This window comes from Cibotium barometz, chromosome 7 (assembly GCF_041138505.1).
Source record: "Cibotium barometz isolate CiBa-2024 chromosome 7, ASM4113850v1, whole genome shotgun sequence".
NCBI classification, from domain to species: Eukaryota; Viridiplantae; Streptophyta; class Polypodiopsida; order Cyatheales; family Cibotiaceae; genus Cibotium; species Cibotium barometz.
Window position 1 is genome coordinate 5,877,414 of NC_141052.1, and position 26,260 is coordinate 5,903,673.

The following is a 26,260-nucleotide window of genomic DNA, read 5'->3' on the forward strand; positions in this document are numbered from 1 at the left end:
GGAGCCCATGATGAAACATATGTCGATGAAGTTGGTGGGGCCCAAGATATAAGGGTGCCCATGTGAACAAGCAACATATGAATGAGCCCTTATCTTTCTAAGGTATAAAGCCTCAAGGACTTTTACTCTAAAATAACTAAAACCTTATCTATTTGTGGTGGCTGTGTTGGAGAGATGACGGCTGCAATAGGGACGAAGACGAGGGCGCCGTGTAGGCGACAAAGGTGCGGCAGTTGGTGGAGCATGTGCAAAGTGTTGGCGTGAGGCAGTTAGCGACGACGCTTGTGGGCTGCTGGCACGCGGCTGAGAAGCAGTGGCTCAAGCAGAGAGTGGCCAATAGAGCATGTGTGTGGAAGCAAACAGGTAGAAAAGGAGTTGCTGACAAGCGACTAGGAGCCTGTCACCTGTCTCAACTGGTGTAGCCACGGGCTTACAATCATCAAGATTAAAACTTTTAAGCAATCTCTGTATATACTTTGACTGCATTGAGGGCTTCGTGCCATTCCAAGCTTCATAAGGCGTCGATGTTTGCAGGGCCTTGGTGAGGCACATGTTGAGCACATAAGTGGCTTATAACAACCTCCAACCAAAAACTGAGAGGCAAATCTTGCCCCTTTACCATGCAATGTGCCATCTCCATGAGAGACCCATTTTTCCTCTTTGCCACATGGTTTTGCTAAGGTGTGTAAGGCACTGTGTACAGGTGTTTTATGCCTCTTAGACATGTATGCAGTAAACTCTTTCGACATGTACTACCCTACCACATCCCCCCCCCCCTAGATACATTTTCAGCCATGGAAAGAAAGTGTCTAAAGCATGTAAAAACCTATGACTTCTGCTTCAACAAATATACCCAAGCATGCGTGGAGTAGTCATCAATGAATGTCACAAAATAGAGGTAACCCCCAATAGATGGTGCCGTCATAGGACCACATTCATCACTATGCATAAGCTGTAGTCTCTAGACAGCCCTTACTGATCCGTCTTTCGGGAATGATGCCCGTTGCATCTTGCCCAAAATACACCCCTCACAATCATGTTTGACCGGGGCCTCAAGCGATGGCAACTTTGACATCATTTCTTTCCTCTTACTTAGCATGCATCATGTGCCAGTCTCTCATAACTATCCAGCCCGTAAAGACCATGGCATAGTGTACCAGAGGCAACAATGATGTCTCTATCACTTCGATCACGAACTATACACTTGTCGTCCACCCATCTAACCTCTAGACTTGCTTTAGTAATGGTAGAAACTGACAGTAAGTTCTTCTTGATGCTAGGTATAAACAAGACATGTGAGCGTGATTTTTCCACCATTTACAGTAGTGAGCACAATCTTTGCAACTCCTTTCATTGGATATTAGGAGTTGTTTGCACATGTGACTGTGCCTCCTTGAGGAGCAAACTCAAGGGAGGAAAACAAACCATGCTGAGACATAATGTGCTTGTTAGCACTACTATCAAAGTACCAAACATGTGAGTCTGTTACAAATAAGCATACATCATGTATAGAAGGATCATAGTTACAATGCATTGTGAAAGCCCCATCATCATGTGTGTATCTAGCTTACTCCTCCTTAGTACTAGGTGCTGATGCATTAGCTACAGATATGCTTGAATCTTTCTTCTTTTCCTTCTCCAGTCTCTTCCTGCATTCAATGATGTAATGCCCTGGCTTGCTATAGTAATTGCACTTGCCTTTCTTCTTAGGCTTTTCGCCCCCTTTCTCGGCATCCTTGCCTAAAAAATGGGGTGAATCTGCCTTTGGCTTGTAGCCACCCTGTGAAGAGACTTTGCCTTTGCTTCTTTCACCTTGATCCCCAACATGCAAGATGCTATGATTTCTCTTCTTGCAAGAGCACAAAAACTAGCTCATCAAAAGTGAGGGCATTAGGATTTCCCTTCATCATGAGCCTGATAGTAGAAGCAAGGAATTTGGCAATGCATCGAGGACAGTCGGCACCAAAGAGAACTGTTCGGATAGATCTCATCAATGCTAGCAAGTTTCTTTTGAAATCCTTAATCTTTGTAAGGAACTTATTCATCAAGTCTCTCTCATTCAAATGCTCGAACTCCAATTGTTTGCATGCCTCATTACACACTTGGTAAAGCGCTGCAAGCACATTCCAAGCCTGCATGGCAATTCTGCATGAACAAATGTGCATCTTTGCCATCCCCATCTTATCTTCTCTGGAGTAGGTGGGTACGCACCTGTGATATTAGAGTCATAATCTACTTCTAAACCGCCTGTAGCTTGTGCTGCATTGTCGAGACAAGGCATGCCTCGGTACGTATGACCACATTTCAAAGCCCGTTTGAACCATAAAGGGTATTTGGTGCCATCCAACTTATCGTGAGCACTCAACATCCCAGGAAGGCCAAAAGGGGTTGAGCTCGGCCAAGAAGGGTGGCGGGGAGTGGTGGTGCAAAGGAAGGCAGAAATGGTAGTGGTCCAAGGGCGTTCAGAGTTGAACGCGAGTGCTTCGAGGGCGGGCTTTTTTGTGCACAGAGGGGAGGGATGGAATTGAAGTGACGACCACCGGTGTTACTGAGAGATGGCAATTGCCTGCAGGTTGGTGACCAAAGCTCTGATACCAAATTCCACACGCAGTCTAGCAAGTACATTTGTGAGAGAGAAGCACACAACTTGATAGTGATAGCATTAGGTAATGAAATGAGTGCCAAGTACAAAAGATAATGAAATGAGTGCCAAGTACAAAAGATAAGGACACCCAATTAGTGGATATTCACATGCACCTCCTGAAGAGGGGAAACGTGCCCCGGATGCTCTTAAGTGTGTTCACACATATCACTACCATATATATGGCTGCATTCCTCAAGCGTGAATAAGGTTACTTTACATTGCACATTCACAAGATGCAAGGCATCATCGCAAAACTCGGTAAGTAAGGTAAAGAGTTTCTCAATCCTCCTTTTACTACTTATTTTGGCTCCACTGGCGTTCCACATGGAGGGTAAGCTGGTATCCTAGGTTTGCTTGTAGTTACCTACCCGGATAATCCAAAAGCACACCTAAAAACTTCAAGAGCTTTCACCCGACAAGTCTAAAACCCCGTTCCATACCTAGCCAACCCACAAAAGCCATCTCACAAAATGACCCGACACTAACCCAACACAATCTCGGCACTTGCCACACACACAACGAGTGTGCACATACTCCAACTAAGGATTTAGTCCCTTGCATACAAGGAACATTCACCTAGAAACCATGGTTGATGTGGGCATAATGGGAAATGAAGATGTGATACCATCTTGTTAATCCGAGAAATCCGCGTCTCCTTGACTGTCTTATGTTTCGGCTAGTCTATGATTGCTGGGATTTGCGAAGTTTATTTTCCTTAGGATTGCAAGTACCTTACGCATATGCATCCCATGGTCTGTCATTCATAGAGATTGCGTCATTGAAATCAAACTGCAAATCGAATTTGGTTGCAAAAGATTGTAAGGCACTTTACCATAATTCTGTCCATACTTTTAGCTGATGGTCATTGGTTGCCATCCCATACAACCGATTTGTGACATGTAAAATGTTTACATAAAAATGTCATCATCAAATTGTTAGCTCAATGCTCCTTAATGGCTTGCGCTAAAATCACTTCTGTGTAGTAACTTCTTAGGTCCTTATTGAGGTGGTGTTTTTTAGAGACAAGTAACTACCCAAGAGAAAGAACATTACTCCATGTCCCCAAAGTACCTTCTTAGGTTAGCTAAGTTGTATTGTGTGGTGCGGATGGCTTTGTTATGTTGGAAATGGATTCTTGCCCTACTCCTCACGCTACCATGTGGTAGTGTAATATCTCACATAGTGGGTTGGGGTCTAATCGACTCCTCTATATAGGGCTAAATAGCTCTTGGTCTTCCCTCATCCCCCACCGTTATGGTGGTCCATAGGATCTTCAGGTGGGGAGAGGGGGGAGGGACCCGGCCGGTTGTTGGCCTCTGTCAGCGTGCTATGTTTCCGCTCACGTGATGCTCTGTTGTTTTGCGTTCTTTCATGGTATCATAGCCTCGTCAGCTCGTGCTCGGCATTGGGCTTCGCATCTGAGCCTCGTTAGCTCTTGCTCGGCAACAAGCTTCGCATCCAGAGAGGGGGTGTTGGAAATGGATTCTTGCCCGCCTACTTCTCATGCTGCCATGTGGCAGTGTAATATCCCACATACTAGCTTGGGGTCTAATTGACTCCTCTATATAGGGCTAAATAGCCCTTGGTCTCCTCTCATCCCCCACCTTTATGGTGGTTCACGGGATTCTTGGGTGGGGGGGACCCGGCCGTTTGTTGGCCTCCATCCGTGTGCTATGCTTTTGCTCGCGTGATGCTCTACTATTCTGCATTCTTTCATGTTATGGGGAGTATTGGTGTGTGTAGGTACTATAGCATATGCAAGACACTTGCTGCATGTCAGTACTGCCCTCTTTATTGTTGAATTTCAAAATTTCTCATTTGACTTTCTTTTTTTGTAATTTGACCCCCCACACCCCCCCTCCCCAGCCCCACGCGGTCAACAAAAAAAAACTCGTTTTGGGACAAGGCAGATTTTTGCCTTGCAAATTGGATCATTTGAGCACTCCTTTTTTTTCCGAGAAAAGATCCTTTCATTAGTTATAAAAAAACGCCTGTTGGGCTACAAAAACTCTCCTGCTCATAAGAAGGCAGAGCAGAGATCCAATCAAGGCAGCTAGGGAGACTCTCCCTAGGTGCAAAAAAGTACAAATAACTGAGAGGCTATATCATACAATAGGAGGGGGGAAATCCAAACATGTGGCCTGTAATGCCAGCGGGGGGTACCCGCATGTAGGGTATAGAAGGGACCGCTGCGCCAAGTGGTGTGAAAGGCCTGGCGCCGCAAGATCGCCGCATCCGAGTCGCCCCGGATGCGGTCATACTGTCCTCGCAGGGTGTGGATCAACTCCTGCCAGATCCCCCGAACAGTCTCTGCTGGTGGCTCCAGTCTCCCCTCAAAGGCCCTGAAACACCGGGCCCTCCAGGTGAACCAGATGGTGAGGCTGCTGAGGAGCTCCCATCGTAGATCCCTCTCCTGTGTCCAGCCGGCGAATGAGAAATCCGGTGAAGGAACAAGGCGAGGCTGACCCCTAATGAATTTGATGGCCTGGCTGTCCTGCTCCGTCTCGTATCCCAGAGCAGGCCCTGACGAAGTCGACCAAGCAGTGGCACCCCACGTATACATGCCCCTTGGGGAGAGGGGGGCCAAAATGCGCAGCATCCGCAGCCAAATCTGATGCGCTTGTGGGCAGTCCCATAGGCAATGTCTCTGCGTCTTCAATGGGTGGCCGCATCAGACGCAGGCCGCCAGAAGACCACTGTAGACAAGCCAGGTGCCAACCACAGAGCCCCTGTGGGCAACCAGCACTGGAAAGTCGAGATCCTGCGCTGGCTCCGCTGAAAGCAGGTCTCTATAGAACTCAGTGGCAATGGCTCTGATCTCCTCGGGCTCAGTGGCTAACGATCCATCCTGCCTCCTGAGCTGGCGTACTCCTGCTCGAGCATGGCGGGGTCCGGTAATCTCAAAGAACTCCCCAGTCACTCTATCACCAAGCTGTGTCCACTGAGAGGCCTGGCGATGATAGTAGAACTCATGTCTCTGCTCCTCTGCCTCTCTAACCTCCTGGCGTGCCTGGCTCAGCTGGGACACCACCCACTCACATGTAGGCTGCTGCTCCTGAAGGCGCTGGAGCGAAGCAAGGCTACGTCTCAAGCGACGCTCCCGCTCTCGTGTCTCTCCCAGCCGTGTTAAGGCTACAGCGTGCAAAAAAGAGCTGAGCTCGATGAGTCCCTGGGCACATCGGCCTGCTGCATCCAGGTCAGAGCTCTGGCTATCATGCCAGATCCTCTCAATGTCCTCAGAAAGACTGGGATCTGTAAGTATCCTCTCTGGGATCCTCAACTGCAAGCTGGTCTCCCGTGCCCTCTCCTCAAGAGTCAAAATAACTGGTGCATGGTCTGAAAAAGAGGTGCCAGCGAGAATGCCAACGGAGCCCCCACGCTCCCCGAACCTGTCGCCCACATAAAAGCGATCAATCCGTGATAGATTAGTCCCTCCCTGCCGGCGATCCGACCGAGAAAAACTAAGACTGTCCTGAGAGCGAGAGAAAGCCTCATGCTGCCATGCATCAGTGATCTGCAGTGTCATGCAAAATCACTCCCAAGCTGCAAGCTCCGTGCCGTGCACTATAACATGACTGCCTCCCACCCTATCGGCCGGGTCCTCAAGCATGTTGAAGTCACCCCCGACACACCAATGTGCGGCCTCAGGCAATGCATCTGTGACAAGAGTCCAGAACTCTGCTTTGGCACTAGCATGGTTGGGCGCATAGACATTGAGCACGCCAAAGAGCTCATCGTGCATCCTCAGAATAACATACTGTGCTCTACCAGGCACAATGACCCCACGATCCACAGTGGCCTGCCGCCATACATCCGCAATGACCATACATACTCCTCCCTGCCCACTCAAGGGGCCAAACCCTGCAGACCAAAATGTGTCCCATCTACCATGCATCACCGAACCATATCTCCGAATCCTGCTCTCACTCAAATGGTGCTCCTGTATCATCAGAATATCAATACTGCCCCCAACCAGGCATCTCTGCAGCTCCTGCCTCAAGCAACCACGATAACGTACATAGCGTGCGCCGCCAAGGCCCTGTACATTCCATGAGATGATTGTCATGGATGACCTGCTGAGGTGGAGGCTGTCTCAGCCATACGGCGGGCCTTCCCAAGCAGCTTGGATGGAGAATAGTCCCCATCCAAGCGGCTACGAATCTGCCCACCCGGTGTGCTGCAAGAATCTCGGATCAGGCGCCAGTTGGCTGTCCCATGGCGACTGCCTCTCGCTCAGAGAGAGCAACCTCGTGTATGCATACATATCTAGGGTCGCGTGCTAGGTCTGCCACAATGCGAACCACCAAGTGTCGAATCCCGGAGGCATCCACACTCCCGGTATCAAAGAAATGAGCCAACTCCCAGAGTCGGCCTATCACGTCTGTCATCTCCAGATCGCTCACATGGTGAGAAAACTCAACTGCATGAGTCTTCAAAATGCTAAGAGCGAGATCCAGAGTCCACTCCCGGTCGCTAGGGCCACAGAGAGGGAAGGAGGTATCACCACATTCTGTCTAGTGTCGAGACTACTCAGCCGACTACGGATAGAGGATATCCGTGAAGCCCGAATCGGCATGGTAGGTCTCCTCTGCGGTGCTCGAGCAAGGTCGGTGCTCAGTGCCCGCCAGACTGCAGGTGAGCGCCATGGTGTTGCCAGGGCCTCCCGGGGAGCTGAGGCGAGCGGAGGGGGAGGAGGGGGGGGAGAGGGGGGTGGAGAAGGAGCCGCTGACAAAACGGGAGCGGGAACGGGAGGAGGCGAAGCTGGAAGCGAGGCGAGAGGGGGGGACGGGGGAGGGGGGGGTGGGGGCGAAGGAGGGGGTGCTGGCATCTCCTGATCCTCAGTCTGCGTTGGGGTCTCCTCCTAGAGGGGAGCAAAGCTGTTCCTCACTGGAACCCAGTGATGCTGAGACTGTGGCTGCTGCTGCACCGGTCTCTGGGCCTGCTGCTGAGGCTGTCTCCCTCTACGAACCCCTTGTCCCGGCTGCCACTCCGAGGTCTCCGTGGGCTGAGCAGGTGTCCCGGAGGCTACCTGCCGAGCCTCATCTGTGAGCGGGCCATCGGGGGCCTGCTGCTGCGGTGAAGGTCGGGGTCTCCTGCGAGGGCACGCCTTGGCCATGTGGCCGACCTGCCTACATACAAAGCACTGGTTCGGGAGCCCCGAAAACTCCACTCTTTGATCGATCCATCCCCCCCCCATCCTAGGTAGATGAATGACCGTCGGAAGGGAGGAGATGTCAGGAACCAAAACTCTGACCGAAGGTAGGCTAGTTGCTCTAGCCACCACTAAAGCTGCTGTGGGGCCAGTCTCAAGCACCGAGCCCACCAATGCTCCTATCCTAGAAAGGAGTGGAAGGTACTGGCGTCGAAGCCATGGTGCCATGGTCTGAAGAATGCCCGAGCGCCCCTGATGTCAAGGGGACTCATGGCTAGGACCTGGGCCACGCTCTGGGCTGTCTCGAACTCAATCTGGTAGTGTCCGCGGCCCAGTAACTGAACGTCCAGGATCTTTCCCACATCTGCAAGAAGGCGGGCCTGGAGAAGATCCCGGATCTCCCCTCTGCTGGGGCTGTTGGGGTAAAGGCATAATGCCCACCCTTATAGTGTGTACAAGCCCATAAGTTATAGTACATAGTACACTTAGTACTTTTAATGTATTAAGTGCACTATGTGTACTAGTGCAATATACATGTGTGATAGGGAGTCACACACTCACATTCCTTGATGAGTTGACTTATCCCCACAACTCTCTCTCTCTCTCTCTCTCCCTTGCTTCTCTGTGTATGTCTCCCACACATGAATCTCTAACCCTAAAATTCTTCTTCTCCCATTCAACTGGCATCAGAGCTAGCAGCAAGTGCCACTGATTTCATCTCTGTAGCCTTCGCTTCACACACCTCCAGTGCAGGGCAGCAAAATTGACGGCTCTATATGCTGTATTTGTAGGCTCCCATTACAAGCGAAGCAAGTGACTGGCTTGGGCTAGGAGGTGGGCGTCAATACACCAGGCGCAGAGGCTGTGGTGGCAAATCTGGGACGAGTAAGAAGCTCAGGCTGCCTAGCGCAGGTAGCCAACAGCCAGTCGTAGGCTTGCAGCAAGGCGCCTGGCCACATAAAGTGTAAAGCTACTAGGAAGGCGGCGAAGGCAGCTGGGAGCGATAACGAAGAAGGGGTGTCAGCGCTGGGTGTTAGACGGCGTAAAGCTACCGGTCGGAGGCGGCGTCAACAAACTCCTACGAGGTGACAAGTGGTGAGTACCTGCGACTACTGCGAGCGCTGCTGTCTTGTGAATTGTTATCACTCGCCACCTTCACATCGGCGTCGAAGGTGCCAAGCATGGAGTCATAAGCGCCCAGCTCAACAGCAGTAGCGGCCTCGTGTGAATGCCATGGTTGAGCTTCCCTCGCAAGTAATTCTTGTGTCGGATCACCTCCTCCCATCTAGCATTTTTGGCGCAGAAGCCACTCTCCACAGAGAAGGAAGACCTTTTTTTTGTTTGAAGAGCTTCAAGAAGATCGATCCTCGTATTCCTTGCGTTTCTGCAGCACACTTTGGCACAGAAAAGGGTCTCATCAGAGAACTGTAGAGATTCGCACGGGCTGCTGCAAAGGAGTCCTTCATCTGCACTAATTCTGCAGCAGCATCAGCAAACCCCCCTTTTTCTGCAACAAAAACAAAAAATCAGAAAATTACAAGGTATTTTGCTTCAATTTTTCTTGGGATTTGCAATTGAGCAGGTACAATCATCAATTGAGCAGGTACAGGTGCCAAATTGCTCAATTTTTGAGCAAAATTGGCAAAATTGGGTGACATTGGTCACAATCAGGATCAATTTGCAGGAAATTGGATGTCGAAATTTGGGGCTTTTGATGTAATTGTGCAGTTAAGCAGTCATACATGCTGTATGATGTAAAAAATCGCACATTCGGGCAAAATTGCAGCAAATTGCAGTGCAAATCAAGGGGCTTTTGTGCCGATTGAATTGATTTGCATGCAGGCATTCGCAGTTGATGCTTTGGGCAACGTGTTGATGCTTGTCAAGCACTCAATGTGCCTGTAAATCAAGGGGCTTTCATGTATTTGATGTATATGTGGCCAGGGGGAAGCATCGCGAAGACTCTGGATGTCTTTATGTGCGTCAATGTACCATGTATGATCAGCAATTGATCTTAAAATCAAGGGGCTTCTGCCCAATTTCTGTTCGGAACTGTTGTATGCAGTGTTCGGGACTGTAAAAGTCTGATTTTCACTCATTTGGACAGCCAAGAGAGCATTTATTGCTACTGTACCTGCTGGTACAGATTTGGTACAGCTTTGTACAAGTTTTGGCATGGCTGCACATTGATTTGAGTGAGCAAAAGGTTCATTTTCAGCTGTTGTACTTGCCGGTACAGGTTTGGTACATCACAGGTGAGCACTTAGTACTGCTGTACAGTACTTTGGAAGGGCAACAGAGCACATTTAAGGTGCTGTCCTAAAACTGCAGCAACCAGATTTTGATGATTTCATCACATACAGTGGGAGTAGAGTTGCATTTGTGCTTCCGCAGTGGGAGATAAAGCTTGGGAGAACAACTGTGAGCACTTTGTGTGCTTTTGGTGCAGTGTTTGCACATTTTGCAGGGAGTCAGGCATTGACAGGTTGCATATTGCTATGGCAACCACAGGTGAGAGCTCTTCATTGCTTCACATCAAGAAGCTTGAAGGCTCGCATAATTATGATATTTGGCAAACCCAGTGCTACAATGTGTTGCTCCAAAAGAAGGAGCACAAGCCTATCAAAGAAAGGGGTGTAATGTCCGCTTCTCTTACTGCTGAAGAGTGGGAAGATATGGATGAGCTGGCAAGATCTACTATCATGTTGTTTGTGTCAGACTCTTTACTTTTCAGCATTCGTGAAGAGAAGACAGCTTGGGGAATGTGGCAAAGATTGCAGGACTTGTATGCCCAGCAAAGTGCCTCAAGCAAAGTGTATTGGTTGAAGAAACTCATAGGTCTTCAGATGAAGGAAGGGGCGTCTATGGCAGCCCATCTAAATGAGTTTAATGGTATTGTCAGCCAAGTCATTAATCAAAAGTTGGCAATGGACGATGAGTTCAAAGCCACTTTTCTCTTATGCACTTTGCCAGAGAGTTGGGACACATTCAGGACAGCCACTAGCAATTCGAATGCTATGCTGTCATATGCAGATGTTGAGGGTGCTCTTCTTCAAGAAGAGATGAACAGGAAAAACAACTCTGTTGGAAAGTCCAATGCAATGAATGCACGTGGGAGATCCCAACAAAGGGGTAAAAGCCAAGAACGGGGAAGGAGCAAGTCCCGCTCCAAAAAGGACTTGGAATGCCATTATTGTGGCAAGAAGGGACACATTAAAAAGCAATGCTACAAATGGAAAAATGATCAAAAGGAAAAGGGAAAAGGCAAAGACAAAGACAAAGATGAAGCCAAAGATGTAAAGCCAAAGGGCAAAAGTGGAGTCAAGATTGAAGAAATCAATGTGTCACATGCAGGTGACAGTGAGGATGAGGTCCTATTTACGTCTTCACTTGATGCCCATTCACTTCTTACAGGTGGTCATAGTATGCACTCATGGATCATTGATTCAGGTGCCTCCTTTCATGTCACAGGTTGCAGAGACTTGTTTGTCAGGTATACTGCTGGCAATGAAGGAGTGGTTTATTTGGGTGATAACCATGCATGCAAGATTCTTGGCAGAGGTGATGTGAGGCTTGTGTTTTCAGATGGCTCACAGCTTATGCTCCATGATGTCAGGCATGTGCCTGAGATCAAGAAGAATCTGCTTTCTACTGGACAGCTTGATGATGCTGATTATGTTACCACATTTGGTCGTGGAAAGTGGAAAATTAGTAAGGGCTCACTGGTTGTTGCCAGAGGCTCTAAGGTGGACACTCTTTACTTTATGCATGTTGTCACCATGCTAATGTAAATGCAACCGAGCTGCCGGAAATCTCTATGTGTCATAGCCCGTTGGGACACATGAGTGTCAAGGGAATGGAGCCATTGTCTCGTTTGGGTTACTTGCCTTCTCTAAAGTTTTCAAGTTTTCAGTTTTGTGAGCATTGTATATATGGCAGGCAACTACATGTATATATGGTAGGCAACTACAGTGCCCCCACAAGAAAGCTCTTGGACAGAAAGATGCTCAGTTAGAGCTTGTGCATACAGATGTATGTGAGATGCCTCAGCTTTCTTTGGGAGGGGCAAAATATTTTGTGTCTTTTATTGATGATGCCACACGCAAGGTGTGGGTTTATCCTCTTCGTTTGAAGAGTGATACATTCTCAGTGTTTCAGAAGTTTGTTGCTCTTGTTGAGAATCAAACTGGCAAAACACTGAAGGCTTTGCGTTCCGACAATGGTGGAGAGTGTATGTCCAAACAGTTTCAGGACTTTTGTGATGCTAAAGGCATCAAGAGGGAGCTCTCTACTCCTTATGATCCTCCACAAAACGGGACAGCAGAGAGGATGAACAGGACTATTTAGGAGAAGGTCCGTTCTATGTTGTCACATGCTGCGTTACCTCATGGTTTTTGGGCTGAAGCTGTTATGACAGCCGTTCCCCTTATAAACAGGTCACCTAACACGAGGCTTGGTGGGAAAGTGCCAGAGGAAGTATGGACAGGGAAGCCTCCGTCATACAAGCACTTGAGAGTGTTTGGTTGCGTTGTGTACGTGCACATACGCAGGGAAATGCGCACCAAACTTGATCCTAAGTCTCACAAATGCATATTCCTAGGATATGGTGACAGAGGTGAAATGGGGTATAGACTTTGGGATCCCGTGAATAGAAAGATTATACGCAGCAATGATGTCATTTTTGATGAAACATGCATGTATAAGGAGCCTGCAAGGCAACAGGAGCCTAGCAGAGTCATCTTTGATGATGATGGACATCATGGACAACAACCAAGGGCTGTAAATCAGCCATTACAGCAGGAAAACCAGCCCTTAAATGGTGCTGAAAATGGTCCAAATGGACAGCCAGACATATCCCTATGGATATACCACAGTTAGAGGAAATACCGGGCATGATTTTTCAGCCTTATGGCATGGAACAAGAGCCACCAATGGGTGATATGCAGGCTGGACAGCAACCTGCAAATGATGGTCATTGGGTACGGAGGTCCACAAGACTCTCCAGAGCCCCTGACAGGTTTGTTCCAGGGGTTGACTACTTGATGCTTATTGACTGTGGGGAGCCCTCATGTTATAAGGAGGCTTTACAGAGGGCAGACAAGGCTCTTTGGGAGCGTGCCATGAAGTCAGAGATGGATTCTCTGCATAAAAATGGAACATGGAAGTTGGTGCATTTGCCTGCAGGCAAGAAGGTTTTGCCATGCAAATGAGTTTACAGGCTCAAAGTTGCACCAGATGCAAAGCCAAGATACAAAGCCAGGTTAGTGGCTAAGGGCTTCAAGCAGGAATATGGTGTGGACTTTGATGAGATCTTCTCTCCAGTGGTCAAAATGACCACACTTAGAGCTGTGTTAGCTTTGGTTGCGCATGATGATCTGGACTTGATTTAGATGGATGTGAAGACTGCTTTTCTTCACGGTGATCTCCATGAGGAGATATATATGCAGCAGCCAGAGGGTTATGTAGTGAGTGGAAAGGAGAAGCTTGTATGCAAGCTGAAAAAGAGTCTTTATGGGCTCAAACAAGCACCAAGGGAATGGTATCATAAATTTGATACATTCATGAAATCCCAGAAATTCAGGAGAAGTGACATAGATCACTGCTTGTACACCAAGAAAGCTTTGGATGGCAGTCTCTTGATCCTCATCTTGTATGTTGATGATATGTTGATTGCCGGGAAATCTCGTAAAGAGATGGATGCTTTGAAGAAGAGGCTGCATGAAACCTTTGATATGAAGGATTTGGGTGATGCAAATCACATTTTGGGTATGCGGATACTTCGGGACAGAAATCAGCATGTGTTGTATTTGTCTCAGAAGGAATACATTGGCAAAGTCTTGCAGAGGTTCAATATGGACGGGGGGAAGAAGACTAGTACTCCTTTGCCTCCATATGTGAAACTCAGTGCTATGGACAGCCCACAGTCGGATAGAGACAGGGATATGGCCAAGGTTCCGTATGCTTCAGCTTGTGGCAGTCTCATGTATGCCATGGTTGCTACTAGGCCGGACATTGCATTTGCAGTGGGAGTAGTTTCTAGATACATGGCTAAACCTGGCAAGAAGCATTGGGAAGCAGTGAAAGGTGTCATGAGATACCTGAAGGGCACATAGGATATGTGCATTTGTTTTGGCAAACAGGATGCATTAGTGCATGGTTACACGGATTCGGATTATGCCGGTCATCCAGATAACCGGAAGTCTACTACCGGTTATGTATTTACATTCACAGGAGGTGCTGTGTCATGGATATCCAGGATGCAGAAGTGCACAGCCTTATCTACTACAGAGGCCGAGTATATTGCAGCCACAGAGGCTTGCAAGGAGGCATTATGGCTATCTCGGTTAGTGGTTGATTTGGGCTATACAGGGGATATTCCATTGTTGCATTGTGACAGTCAGAGTGCCATCCAGTTGGCAAAGAACCCTGTCTTTCATGCAAAGACGAAGCATGTGGATGTGAAGTATCACCTCATCAGAGAGGTGATAGAGAACAAGCAAATTCAGCTTGTTAAGATTCACACGGATGACAACCCGGCTGATCTGTTGACAAAAAGTTTGCCTCCGGAGCGGTTTGCTCATTGCAGACACTTGATGGGCATTGGATGAGGCCAGTTTTAGCCTTGATATGGCCTTGTATATTATCATGTACATGCTGTTTTTTCTTTTCCTTTACTTAAGGGCACTTTGCCTTTAAGTGGGAGGTTGTTGGGGTAAAGGCATAATGCCCACCCTTATAGTGTGTACAAGCCCATAAGTTATAGTACATAGTACACTTAGTACTTTTAATGTACTAAGTGCACTATGTGTACTAGTGCAATATACATGTGTGATAGGGGAGTCACACACTCACATTCCTTGATGAGTTGACTTATCCCCACAACTCTCTCTCTCTCTCTCTCCCTTGCTTCTCTGTGTATGTCTCCCACACATGAATCTCTAACCCTAAAATTCTTCTTCTCCCATTCAGGGGCGAGTGCCGACTATACGGCAGATGGTGGAATGTGCCTGGAGGCGTTCCACCTCTGCGGCGAGGCTCGCTTCCTCTTCTGGCGAAAGAGAAAGCCTGATGGGAGAATCCTCAGGGGCGGGCGAGGGGGCTGCGGAAGAGTCCATCTGAGGTGGGGCGGGAGGAGTCTCCATCAGTGTCTGAAGCTGAGTCGAAGGCGAAGCGAATGCGGAAAGTCCTGCAAGAGCCGAGCTGCACAAAAGGCGGAGCGGGGAGGGGAAAGGCGGAAGACAGAGGGGGAGGGGGGAGACAGAGGGGGAAGGGGCTGAAAACAGAGGGGGGGCGGAAAGAAACGCGAAAAGGGGTGGGGGAGGGGCGTAAGGCAGAGGCGGCAAAAGGGGCTGGGGGGGGGCGGAGGAAACGCGAAAAGAGGGGTGGGGGGAAGAGGGCGGAGGCAGGCGGAGGGGGGGTGGGTCGCGAAGGAAGGGGAGGCGCAGGGGGGAGCGAAGGAGGCGGAGCAGGGGGCGGCGTGCGCGAAAGAACAGGGGCGGGGGGCGCGAGAAGACCAGGCGGGGGAGCAGATGCGAGGGCGGAGAGGACGGGGCAGGCGGGGGGAAGCAGACGCGAGGGCGGGGAGGGGGATGTGCGTGCAGGCGGCAGCGCAAGCAGGGGGGGAGCGAAAGCTTCAGCGAGCTGAGTGCATGCACCCATTTGAGCACTCCTACTCTTTAGTATTTTCTTATTATGGTAAGTAAATTCTCCAAATAAAAAAGTCACATGGCCTAAGATGTGATGTTTCATGGGATTCGTGTAAAAGTATGCAAATATATCTCCGGAACATTTTTTTAAATTTTCCTTTTGTGAAGCGTAAATTTATTTTGTTCTTTGTATTCTTCTTCTCGTGTGCAATTGTGTTAATATTTTGCTTGTGGTAGTGGAATGCAGAGTGATTTAGATTATGCCGAAACGTTCTCACGTGCGAGATGGAATTCTGGAAGTTGGGGACCACAACGGATCAGGCTGGTAGCAAAGCATTGCACCACCTTTTAAAGTATTATACTGTACAAGAACATATTCAAATGGAATGTGAAAAATAAAAACAACATGCACAATCTCTGATTTTTCGCCTGCATGGGTTTTTAGAAAATGGATCGGTCCTTTGTCTTGTTTTTGTTTTGTTTATAAGTGTGTATGCATAGGATGATAGCAAGGAATGCACAAATTTATTTAATCATTCTTTCCTAACTCAATGTAGGTCCATAGTATGGAAATGCAAGGAAGGCACAAATTTCTTTAACCATTCTTTACTCGAGCTACATCATCTCAATGTAGGTCCATGGCATGGAGTTGCAAGGCGTGTTCATGATTTGGACTGGTTTTTTTTAATGCATATCGTATTAGATAATAATAAAGAGACCAGGTCTTTGTCAGGCATTTTGGCCTTTTTATCCCTTGGATTCTCCGATCCCTGCTCCATGTGGGAGCATGCTGACCAGCACCAGAAGCAACGGGTGCTGGGTGGACAGACCGGGTGGCATGGGTGGCAGTGTTGTCAGCTTGTGGGATTCTGTAGGCTGTCTGGTAGTGGACAGGCCCAGATGGCAATGGAGCGGATATGTGCATAGCAACCCCACACTACTCTAGGCTCAACTAATCCATCCTTAATCAACATGATTAGCTTTAAAGCAAACTTAAAACCTCATAGATAAGTAAAACATTACAATAAAAACTTTGAAATTGTTGCCCACAAGGCTAGGACTTGGCCATGGGACTTTGCACCTAAGGCTGTGGCCAGGAACCCCTTCCTAGATCAAGGGTGGGATTTCATTAATCTTGCTAGAGGTGAGTACGAGGGTGGATGGGTAAATGCCATTAGTCTTACAAGAGATGGGGAGAAGGGGGGGGAGAGCAGGCTCTGCATAGGTTTCTCTCTTATTATATTTACAAGAAGAAACTTTTGTTTCTTGAAGTAGTAGTTTTTCTTTTGGGAATGAATTGGACAGTACTACTTCTCTATATTAATTTTAAAAAACTAACTTTCTTCTATTTTTCTTTGTGGAAAGGTTCCACATAAAAACTTTAGACTTCTATATGGTATTCAATGTTACAAAGCTCTCAGTGATTGATTTCGCTCTCTTATCTCAAAAAAAGACTTGATTCTTTAGTGTCAGCTTGATTCTTTAGTGTCATGACAATCCTCCCCTTTGGAAGAAAGTCATCCTTGACTTCAAGTTATATCTTAAAACGTGAGGAAACCAAATATCCATACTTCTTCATGATAATCAAGCATAAGATGACGTAGTTTCATGCTTTTGTAGTTTTCTCTCAAAATTATTCTTGAGTTCTTGGTACATGAATTTTGGCCATCTTGCGATGGTTCTGCGTTTATGGGCATCTTGAGATGGTTTTGGGATTTGGCCATCTTGCAATGGTTCGGGTTCTTGAGATGGTTCTGGGGTTTGGCCATCTTGCGATGGCTCTAGGGTTTTGGCCATCTTGAGATGGTTATAGGTTCTGGCCATTTTGCAATGATTCTGGGGTTTTGGCCATCTTGCAAGGGTTTTGCCGATTCTCCTTACAAGGCCTTAATCCTTTTTTTGCAAACAAAATTGTTCTTATACTACTTATGGAAAAAAAACATTATGCAATTAGTTTTTAGGCAATCCATGCACAATTCACAATTTGTGTATAGCATGAAGCTCATGCATAGCCCACAATCTACAGCATGCCATCAAGGCTGTTATGTACCTGAGGCTAACGTGAGGTAAATCTGTGAGTTAGGGGGCCAAAAGATTAGAAAGTAGGCTGATTATAGTGGATAAGACTCAAAAGTCAATAATTCCATAAGTTATAGTTATTTATAACTGATAAGTGACTATATAATTGAGATGAGCTTGTAGAATGGATATATTGTATTGTCATGTGACAAGATGATTTGTGCCTAGACCATGGATGAAATTCACTCTCGATTGTTCATCCTTGAGGTAGATGGTGTAGACATCTGTCATGGGCAGTGGTGTGTGAACACTCTAGGACCAGCCGCAATACTTTTTTCCTCACCACCAGGTTTTTTCCCTCATGCACTAAAACACCCTCTTATTTCGCTTATGGTGTGTCCTTATCTTTGTACTTGTTTTTTGTACACTCACTCCAGGAAAATCTAATCGAGCTATGTGCCATCTCTCCGTCACGAGTGCTTCACTGTGTATGCGTACTGTGTACTGCTGCTGCTAACCCTAATACAGGTCCAACATAGGTTCAACATTTGGTATCAGAGCATGTCATTCTCGGAGCTAGCCATTCCTGCTGTGCGCTGTTGCCTTGGCCTTTGAGCTGCTGTGTGTGCTCCTGTATGAGCCACCCGTCTCGCCATGCTGGAGTCCAGAGCGGCTTGCTCGCCACCACTCTGCTCAGCCACTCTTGGCGGCCCTAGTGCAGCCCGTACCACCTCCTGAATGGGCAGCGCTAGTGCGTGGAGAACCACCAATGGCCAGCTTGTGAGCGGTGCTTGCTCCCGAGCCGGTGGAGATTAGCCCACTTTGTGGCTTGCGCGGATAGCTAGCCATTTCTCAGTAGGTCTTCGCATAGTTCAGTGCGTGTGTGTTCAAACTTCACATAGCCTGTGCCCGTTGTCCAGCTGCTCACTCGGACCCACCCTCCAGGTACGCACGCTGTCCAGTTCACAGAAGCCGCGCCTGCCGTCTAGCTACTCGCAACCCCGCCGTCCAGTTCACACAGGCCGTGCCCGCCATCTAGGCAACTAGCTCACAGCCACGTGGACAACCCGTTAGAGCAGGCGTCACCAACACGAAGCAAACTGACACCACCTCCTTTGTTGTAGCAATGCCCTCTCCTGCCAGAACTTGGGGCTTCTCAAAAAAATCAAGTCCAAATATGGGGGAGTCAAAAATCGGCATCGAATTCAGAGATTCTTCAAAAATCGGCATCAGATTTTGGGGCTTTGAGGAGAAATTGCAACAATTGGACCATTCGACATCAACAAAAATTGGGGCTTTTCGCAATATTGGCATTCTAAAGCATTAATTGCAGTAATTGGCCAGTAATCTCTATCCCTACACTTGCTTTTTCATTACATTTGCAAGTTTACAGCCATTAGGGGCCACTTGGCAGCCTTTTTGGTTGCATTCAGTGGATATTGCATTAGCAGTGTGCTTGGACACTTGCACAATGTGTGGGTTAGAGAACTTGTTTGCATGAACAATGGCTGGCAATGATGTATTTGGCATGCTTACAGCTGAGGACAAATTGGATGGGACAAACTATCCATTCTGGGCATATATGATGAGGCACCTGCTGGTTGCCAAGGGCCTATGGGCTATGGTTACTGGTGAGGAGGTCCGTCCTCCCTTGCCAGTTTTCCGCTCCTGCTCCTGCTCCTGCAGGTAGTGAGAGCACAACTACATGTGGGAGGATGTTACGATACCAGAGTATCCACTAGCGGATTTTGTTTCTTCATGGTGGTTCTTGCTCCTGCAGGTGGTGAGAGCACAACTACATGTGGGAGGATGTTACGATACCAGAGTATTCACTAGCGGATTTTGTTTCTTCATGGTGGTTCATGCATATCATTGCTTAGCAAGAAACAACCGACAACGGCCACGTCTAGCTGTGAGGCTAAGTATAGGGCAACATTTATAGCTACCATTGAGTGTGTATGGGCTAGATGCTTTGTGCAGAGGTTTCATTGGTTGTAAGTTCCCAACGTCAGCATTGGCCATTAGTTGTGGAGCACATCATCACCAAAAAAATTGTGGGGAAAAAAGTGACACATTAGCATGTAGGCTTACGTTTGTCACATCATCATGTAGGCTCATGTGTGCAACATCATCACAAAAAAAGAGTACCACATCATCACGTAGGCTCACGTGTGTGCCACATCATCACCCAAGAAAAAAAAGCTCGCAACTTACATAATATATATATGTGTGTGCGTGTGTGTGTGTGAGAGAGAGAGAGAGAGAGTGAAAACCTCCATGAGAAGAGATCCTAAGAGCCGACAAAAGCCCAAGACTTGGGTATCTCCTAGATACAGGTTCTCTTGGACTTTGGATTTTGCTATTCTAGGGAGTAGTTGGTGCTTGGAGCTGTTCAAATTCAACAGGGAACTTTGAAACACAACAAACTTCTTGTGGAGCTGAGTACAAAGCACCATTCACAACCAAAGTTGAAGACAAAACCGGTGCTGGACATCCATCCTCTGCAGATGACTCGTCAGTAGTAGGCCAAGCTTCAAGGACAAAGAAGAAAGAGCGTTCAAGAGTAAATTTCAAGGCTTTTTGACAAGTCTTGGGCTTCCTGTCATTTTGGGACATGACTCTGTACATACACGCATTACCGCATTACCACTACAAGGGTATTCACATTCACGGTAGTGAGAATGTGTAATGGGTCAGTAAATGAATGTTAGGTGGTTGTGTAAACTAGCACTTGCGTGAACTGGGGCTTAGATAAAGCGATTCTAGTGTGTGTGAACAACCATTGGTGTGTAGGTTCATTTATGTGTGGAGACAGCCCCTTAGAAGGATCTTATGTAAGCAATGATGTGTAAAGGTGACACCTCTTAGGGACACACTTGGCATCATGCCAACATGTGGCATGTGTGGTGGCAGCATATGCACACACCTTGTAAAGGGGGGCCTCTCCTTCGGAACAAATAAAATAATACAAATATGCTTTCCACAACTCTTGTGTCTTCGTCCTTAATTCCCTCTTTAATCATCTTGTTAATCCTCATCATTAATGTGCTGATTATCTTGCTGGTCAACATTAGTCTCTCACTCGCAACTAAAGGACCAACTCTTGTCTCCTCTCAGCTAGGGACCAACATCTTTCCTGTGGGAAGATGTCGGTCTAGGAAAGGATGGTGTGGTCGACTGTTGTAACATGCAACAAAGCCTTCTTTAAACCTATGAGTTTATGCAAAATCCACTTTACTTAAGAGAGAAGATGAGAGCCGACGCCAGATTGAGTCTCTCAACTAGGTACCAATTGCTTGGACACTTCCATGTGTGGAAAGTGTCTAGGCAAGGATGGAGGATGGCCTTCTAGGGTCGCTCTTCGTGTGGTATTGGGATCTCATGAAGACTCGCTTGGGGAGTGCCTTCAATGAGAACATGGCATTTGGAGTCATGCCCGAACGGCTTTCTGAGGTTGATCCATCTCTCCCCAAGGAGGGGGGCGGGACCGACTACCTCCAAAACCCTCGCCAAAGCCATCAGCAGATACCTCTAGCCTTACGTCCCAGACTTCATCCATTGTACTCAGATAGGTTTCATCGAGGATAGGAGCATCTTGGATAACATCTTCACCTTTTGCAAGGCAACAATTGCAGCGAGGATTTGCTTGGAGGACTTGGCGGTGCTTCACTTAGATTTTGAGAAAGCCTATGACAGTGTCGATTGCGCTTTTCTCAAGGGCACCATGTTCAGGATGGGATTTTCGACTGCATGGGTGCGGGGGGTCTCAGCATGTTACAACCCCACGGATCTCCTAAACGCAAAACACGTGTGATTAGTATCCTTGTACTTGGACACGTTTCATCGAGGATAGGACCATCCTGGATAACATCTTCACCTTTTGCAAGGCAACAATTGTAGCCAGGATCTACTAAGAGGACTTGGTGGTGCTTTTCTAGATCCTGGCAACAATTGTAGCCAGGATCTACTAGGAGGACTTGGTGGTGATGGGATTTTCGACTACATGGGTGCGGGGGGTCTCAGCATGTTACAACCCCACGGATCTCCTAAACGCAAAACACGTGTGATTAGTATCCTTGTACTTGGACACGTTTCATCGAGGATAGGACCATCCTGGATAATATCTTCACCTTTTGCAAGGCAACAATTGTAGCCAGGATCTACTAGGAGGACTTGGTGGTGCTTTTCTTAGATTTTGAGAAAGCCTATGATAGTGTGGATTGTGCTTCTCTTGAGGGCACTATGCTTAGGATGGGATTTTTTGCTACATGGGTGCAGGTGGTCTTAGCCTGTTACAATCCCACGGATCTCCTAAACACAAAACATGTGTGATTAGTACAAATGCCCTGAGAAGGGTGCAGGCTAGCTCACCTCCCAATTGTCGGTTCTATGCTTTGAACCACCCCCCTGCCAGGGGCTAAGGTGTGACTCCCATAGATCCATGCTAGTCCTTTGGCATGCCGATCTAAGCTCTGCCACACACATAGCTGGAGTCTTGGGAACGCTGACCAATAGTGAGGTTATGACAACAATAACCCATTTTCACTTATAGTGTCCACTGTTGCAATAAATAACTAAATAGTTATAAATAGCCAGTACACATGCAGTTATTTATACTAACCTTAGCTGTGCGAATTAGCCTGCTTTCTCCTAATCCCAGGGCTTCCCTAACCTTGCCAGATTAGGCCACTAATCTCGAGGATTAGCACTAGGTACGTAACGTACTTCCCCTCCTCGGACGTTGCCACTCTTGGAAACAAAATTTGTCTAAGAAAGAAAACTGGGAAACCTATGCTGTTACAACCCTCTCCTCAACTCACAGTCACGTTCTTATTAAGGGTGTTAGGGGAGCACTTTTCCATCTCTAGATCTGTGGGCCAAGGCTGCCCCTGGTTCCCTTTCTCATTTTGTTCGTGGCGGAATGCATGAGCAACTTTCTTGGTGCATAGAATAGACGTTTCTAGGGCCTTCGACTGCCCATTCGGACTCTGGAGGAGCTCTTGGATTTAGGGGTGGTTGATGACACGGCGGCCTTCCTCTCCAGTGACGAAGGGAACCTTGTGGCGTTTGGTGCAGTGGTATATAAATCTCCCTCGAGTAGTCTTTCGGAGCACCTTGGTTTTGCATTCTTTTGAGTACTCTGCCACACTGTCAACAGATTCAATTGCGCGAGATTTGATGGCACATCCGAAGTTGTTCATTCTTTGAGGACTTCTGGAGGAGGCTCTAGGACAGCTTTCAACCCACCCTTCCTATGGCTGATTGTCCACAGGAGTCTTGCGGTGGGCACTTGGTTCTTGCAATTGCCATTGCTTTGCCTTGTGTGGTCAGGGCGGTGATGCCCATGAGACTTAGCGACATTGCCTTTAGGATTGCCCAAAGGCGTTGCAAGTTTGGTGGCAGATTTTGCGCTTTTTCACTTCTGACTTTGGGGCCTGTCCGGTTGTTACCTCGGGACCATTGTGGAGGCAGGTCTGGCACGGTCCGTTCCCCCCTTCCCTTTTTCTGGTTTCTTTACTCCAAAAGGGAAAAACTTTTACAAAGCTTTGGGGGTGCTAGGTCACACAGAATCCGCATATTCTGACAAACACGCTAAAAAGGAACTCTTAGAAATCAGCTCTGTGTCAATGCTAAACTGCATGCAACTCTCATTGACAATCTCGTGGCCGTGACTCAATAGCACAACTACAGGAGATCCCCTGGTGTGAGTGACGTGACTGCCTGGTAATCCAACTTAGACCCCAGGAGCACACTGCCTTTGTAGCTCTGCTTTTCCTAGCTATGCCTTCTGGACACTGTTGGAGTACTAGTTAGTCAATGTCAAACACTCGGCCGGATTGTGTCCAGATTGTGACCAACTAGTCCGCTGATGTCTGAACCGGAGACGGCAGCTTAACAGATGCCAATGCCGAACCGATTGCACTTGTGGGCTGCTGCTGGCAATAGAGCACTGAACCAGCCTTGTTCTTTGCCTCTAGATTTACACACTGTTGCAGAGCCTACTTGGGAGCTGTGCACAACAACTTGGTCTGCCTTGGGAGACGTGCATAAGCTGCAAATCAGCCTTAGAGCTGGGTGCTAAGCAAAAAGCACTGCTTCTCAGCCCTCAGCCCTCAGCCCATGAAAAGCCTTACGGGTATTTAGGCCAAGAAGAGAAGCAACTGCTTGATCATGCAGCAAGCTTATGGCAATTGGCAGAGAACTTAGCTTCCCCAGCCCCTCTCTGGGTGCAGAGTGAGTAGCCATTCTCGTATTTTTTGATCTTTTTTGCTAAGTGGTGAGGGTGGGGGTGCCTGAGTTGTTTAAGTTGTCATAATTATATGATTATATATGCATATCTATTTTTTTCGTTGTTTTGGTTGCCACGAGTAGTAATTTTGTCTGTTCTTTTTTGTAAAGCAGCTCTCTGACACTGCCTTCTGTTGACAGGGACTTAAACAGAGAGGCATCAGTGATGATGTCATTCAGGTAGCTATCAATGGTGTTTTCCGTGAGGATGAAAATGAATTTGAGCAGCATGGGGAATCGGAAAATGACTCAGAGTCCAGCTTGATTGAAATGTCAAAAACTGCAATGGAACAGCTATTAGTGCAGGCCACCAAGCAATGGAACCGCGGAAGGAATGCAACCAACGATACTAAGGTCCGCAGAATGGTTTCTTGGCTGCAGTATCGGGGCTTCAGCTACAAAGTGATTAGAACTGTGTTGAACTCTCTGCAGCAGAAAGCTCACATTGAGGGGGGGAAGTGAATCCGGTTTTCTTCAGAAAGCAAGACACATGAAGAGCTAAGCTTGAGCTTACTTTTTTAGGCATTGTACAAAAACATTAGCTCTGCAGAGCAGAGGGTTTTGTGAGCTTGTCCTTGACTGTGGGAAAACTAAAATGTCCTCCACCCTCCATCCATTGCCTTGTAGCCCATGCAGTGATGGTTTCTATGGTACTTGTGTTTGTGGCTTAAATGGCTATGAAAGTCTAAATATGTAAAGTTTTTGCACATTTATTGGTGGTAGGGGTGGGATGGTTATTGAAAAACCTGCCACAATCATGATGTAATTCATGAAGAAAACAGATTACTGAGTTGACATCAGTCTCATGCTTGTACTTCTTTGATGCTGTAGCTGTGCACCCATTTTCAAAATGATCCTAATGTGGTGCAAACCCCTACTGCTAATGTGACATGTAGCATCCTTTGTTCAGTCCATCCACAACACGGGGCTGAGCTCTATCCTCAGTGTGATGTGATAACACAAATGTAAAACATTATGGTATATTTCTGTGCCCAGTTGACCTCAGCTCAAAAAACAAAACAAAAAAATTGTGATATGTGAATAAATGTGATATGTTGTGTGTAAAAGTATTTGTTATTATATCACATTTCAATCCAAGGGAGGAAGAGGAAAGAACTAAGTATAAGAATATTATTTTGTTGCTTTCACAAAATTCTGTGTTTTTGCTTGATATAACGAATTGATTATATTTTCAATATCGAAATAAGATTTTAGCAATAAAATTTCAGTTGGTATCGATAATATCCTCAAAAGTAGTATGCATGTAAGATGGAAGACAACGAAGCTTGTAGTAGTAGTACATGATAACACTATCGGAAGGCCCTATGTTGTGGTCAAATTTCATGCCCTCGTGGTTGTAGTTGTGGGTGAACACACATTAATGTGCTACGCTTTTTGTGCTTGTAAGCATATGCAAGCATAGTGTTTTTATAGCACATTCTAAATGAAAGAATTACATGTCTTTTAAAATTGCAAGTTCTTCCAAATGATTTTATTCTCCTCCTTTTCAGATAAGCATGCTTGAAAATACTTCATGCATGCATGCGTTAAGATTTCTCAAGTGTCTTAGTAACGAGTAACAAGGAGTGGTAGTAACATGCAAAGTGAAGTTCAAAATTGAAACTTGCTGTGGACCATTGGCAAATAGAACGTAGCAGGGTAATGATGAAGAAGGTGAGGCATGCTTGTGGGACTATCCTACAAGGGGTAGGTGAGGAATCACAGAGGGGGACTCGACACAGGAGAGCGTAGTATGAGTCTTCCTCTCCCTCACACAGGAGCTTGTCATCACCATCGCCAGCTCCTTGGAAGCCGCGTCAATATGGAGTTGCTAACAAAAAAGTGCAAAGTCTCCAACTCCATCTCCAGGTCATAGACAGGTCATAAATGGCACTATAAATGTTGCAATTATGAGTACGGCTAGCCATTCGCACTCTGTATATCTTGTAGTCATTTAGTTTATCTGTTTTCAAGTTTTGGGCGTCCAAGTGTGAAGAAGGGCGAGTTGTATAAATAATAAATTCTCATAATGCAAGACATAATCTCCATTTGCTCTCTTGTGTTTATAATGTGAGAGAGAGAGTTGAGAGGAGAGAGAACTTCATTCTTGGTGCATGTTGCTCTTATGCTTGTGTTCATGAGTGTGCGAAGAGAGAGAAGTGAGAGTCTTTGGAGAGACAATCTTTTGGTGATAGCTTGTGAGGAAGGAGACAAAGGAGTGGAGCTAGCCACCACTAGTGTAACTTGGAGTCTCTAGAGATACGACCTTGGATGTTGGCAAGTGTCCCACGATGTGTTGAGGTAAGCATTATTCATTGCACTTGGAGAGGGGTATAGTCATAATGCATTATTCACAATTATAATGCTTCTTTCACACTTGTAAATAACCATTTCTTTACTTAAAAGAGACAAAACTCTAACCTTAATCAACTAAATAAATCTTTACACATAGTATAATAAAATCATAATTATCAACAAAAGTTTCTCTACTCTATTTGGGAGATTAGAGAA

The 26,260-nt window shown here is 46.9% G+C and overlaps 1 protein-coding gene across 4 annotated transcripts in view; it reads left to right on the plus strand.

The window, feature by feature from the left end:
• LOC147636623 (regulatory protein RecX family protein) overlaps nt 1–24,798 on the plus strand; it is a 93,864-nt gene extending 69,066 nt beyond the window's left edge. Inside the window, exons 4-6 of one of the 4 annotated variants that reach the window (XM_086800069.1) lie at nt 15,680–15,767; nt 16,000–16,072; nt 23,891–24,018. In XM_086800069.1, coding sequence (XP_086656195.1) covers nt 15,680–15,767; nt 16,000–16,041 — 130 coding nt within the window. In that variant the 3' untranslated portion in view covers nt 16,042–16,072; nt 23,891–24,018. Of the gene's footprint in view, nt 1–15,679; nt 15,796–15,999; nt 16,073–23,890 lie in introns of all 4 variants that reach the window. The other 3 variants (XM_086800068.1, XM_086800067.1, XM_086800070.1) reach the window with 3 other exon arrangements.
• Nucleotides 24,799–26,260: the final 1,462 nt, after the last annotated feature.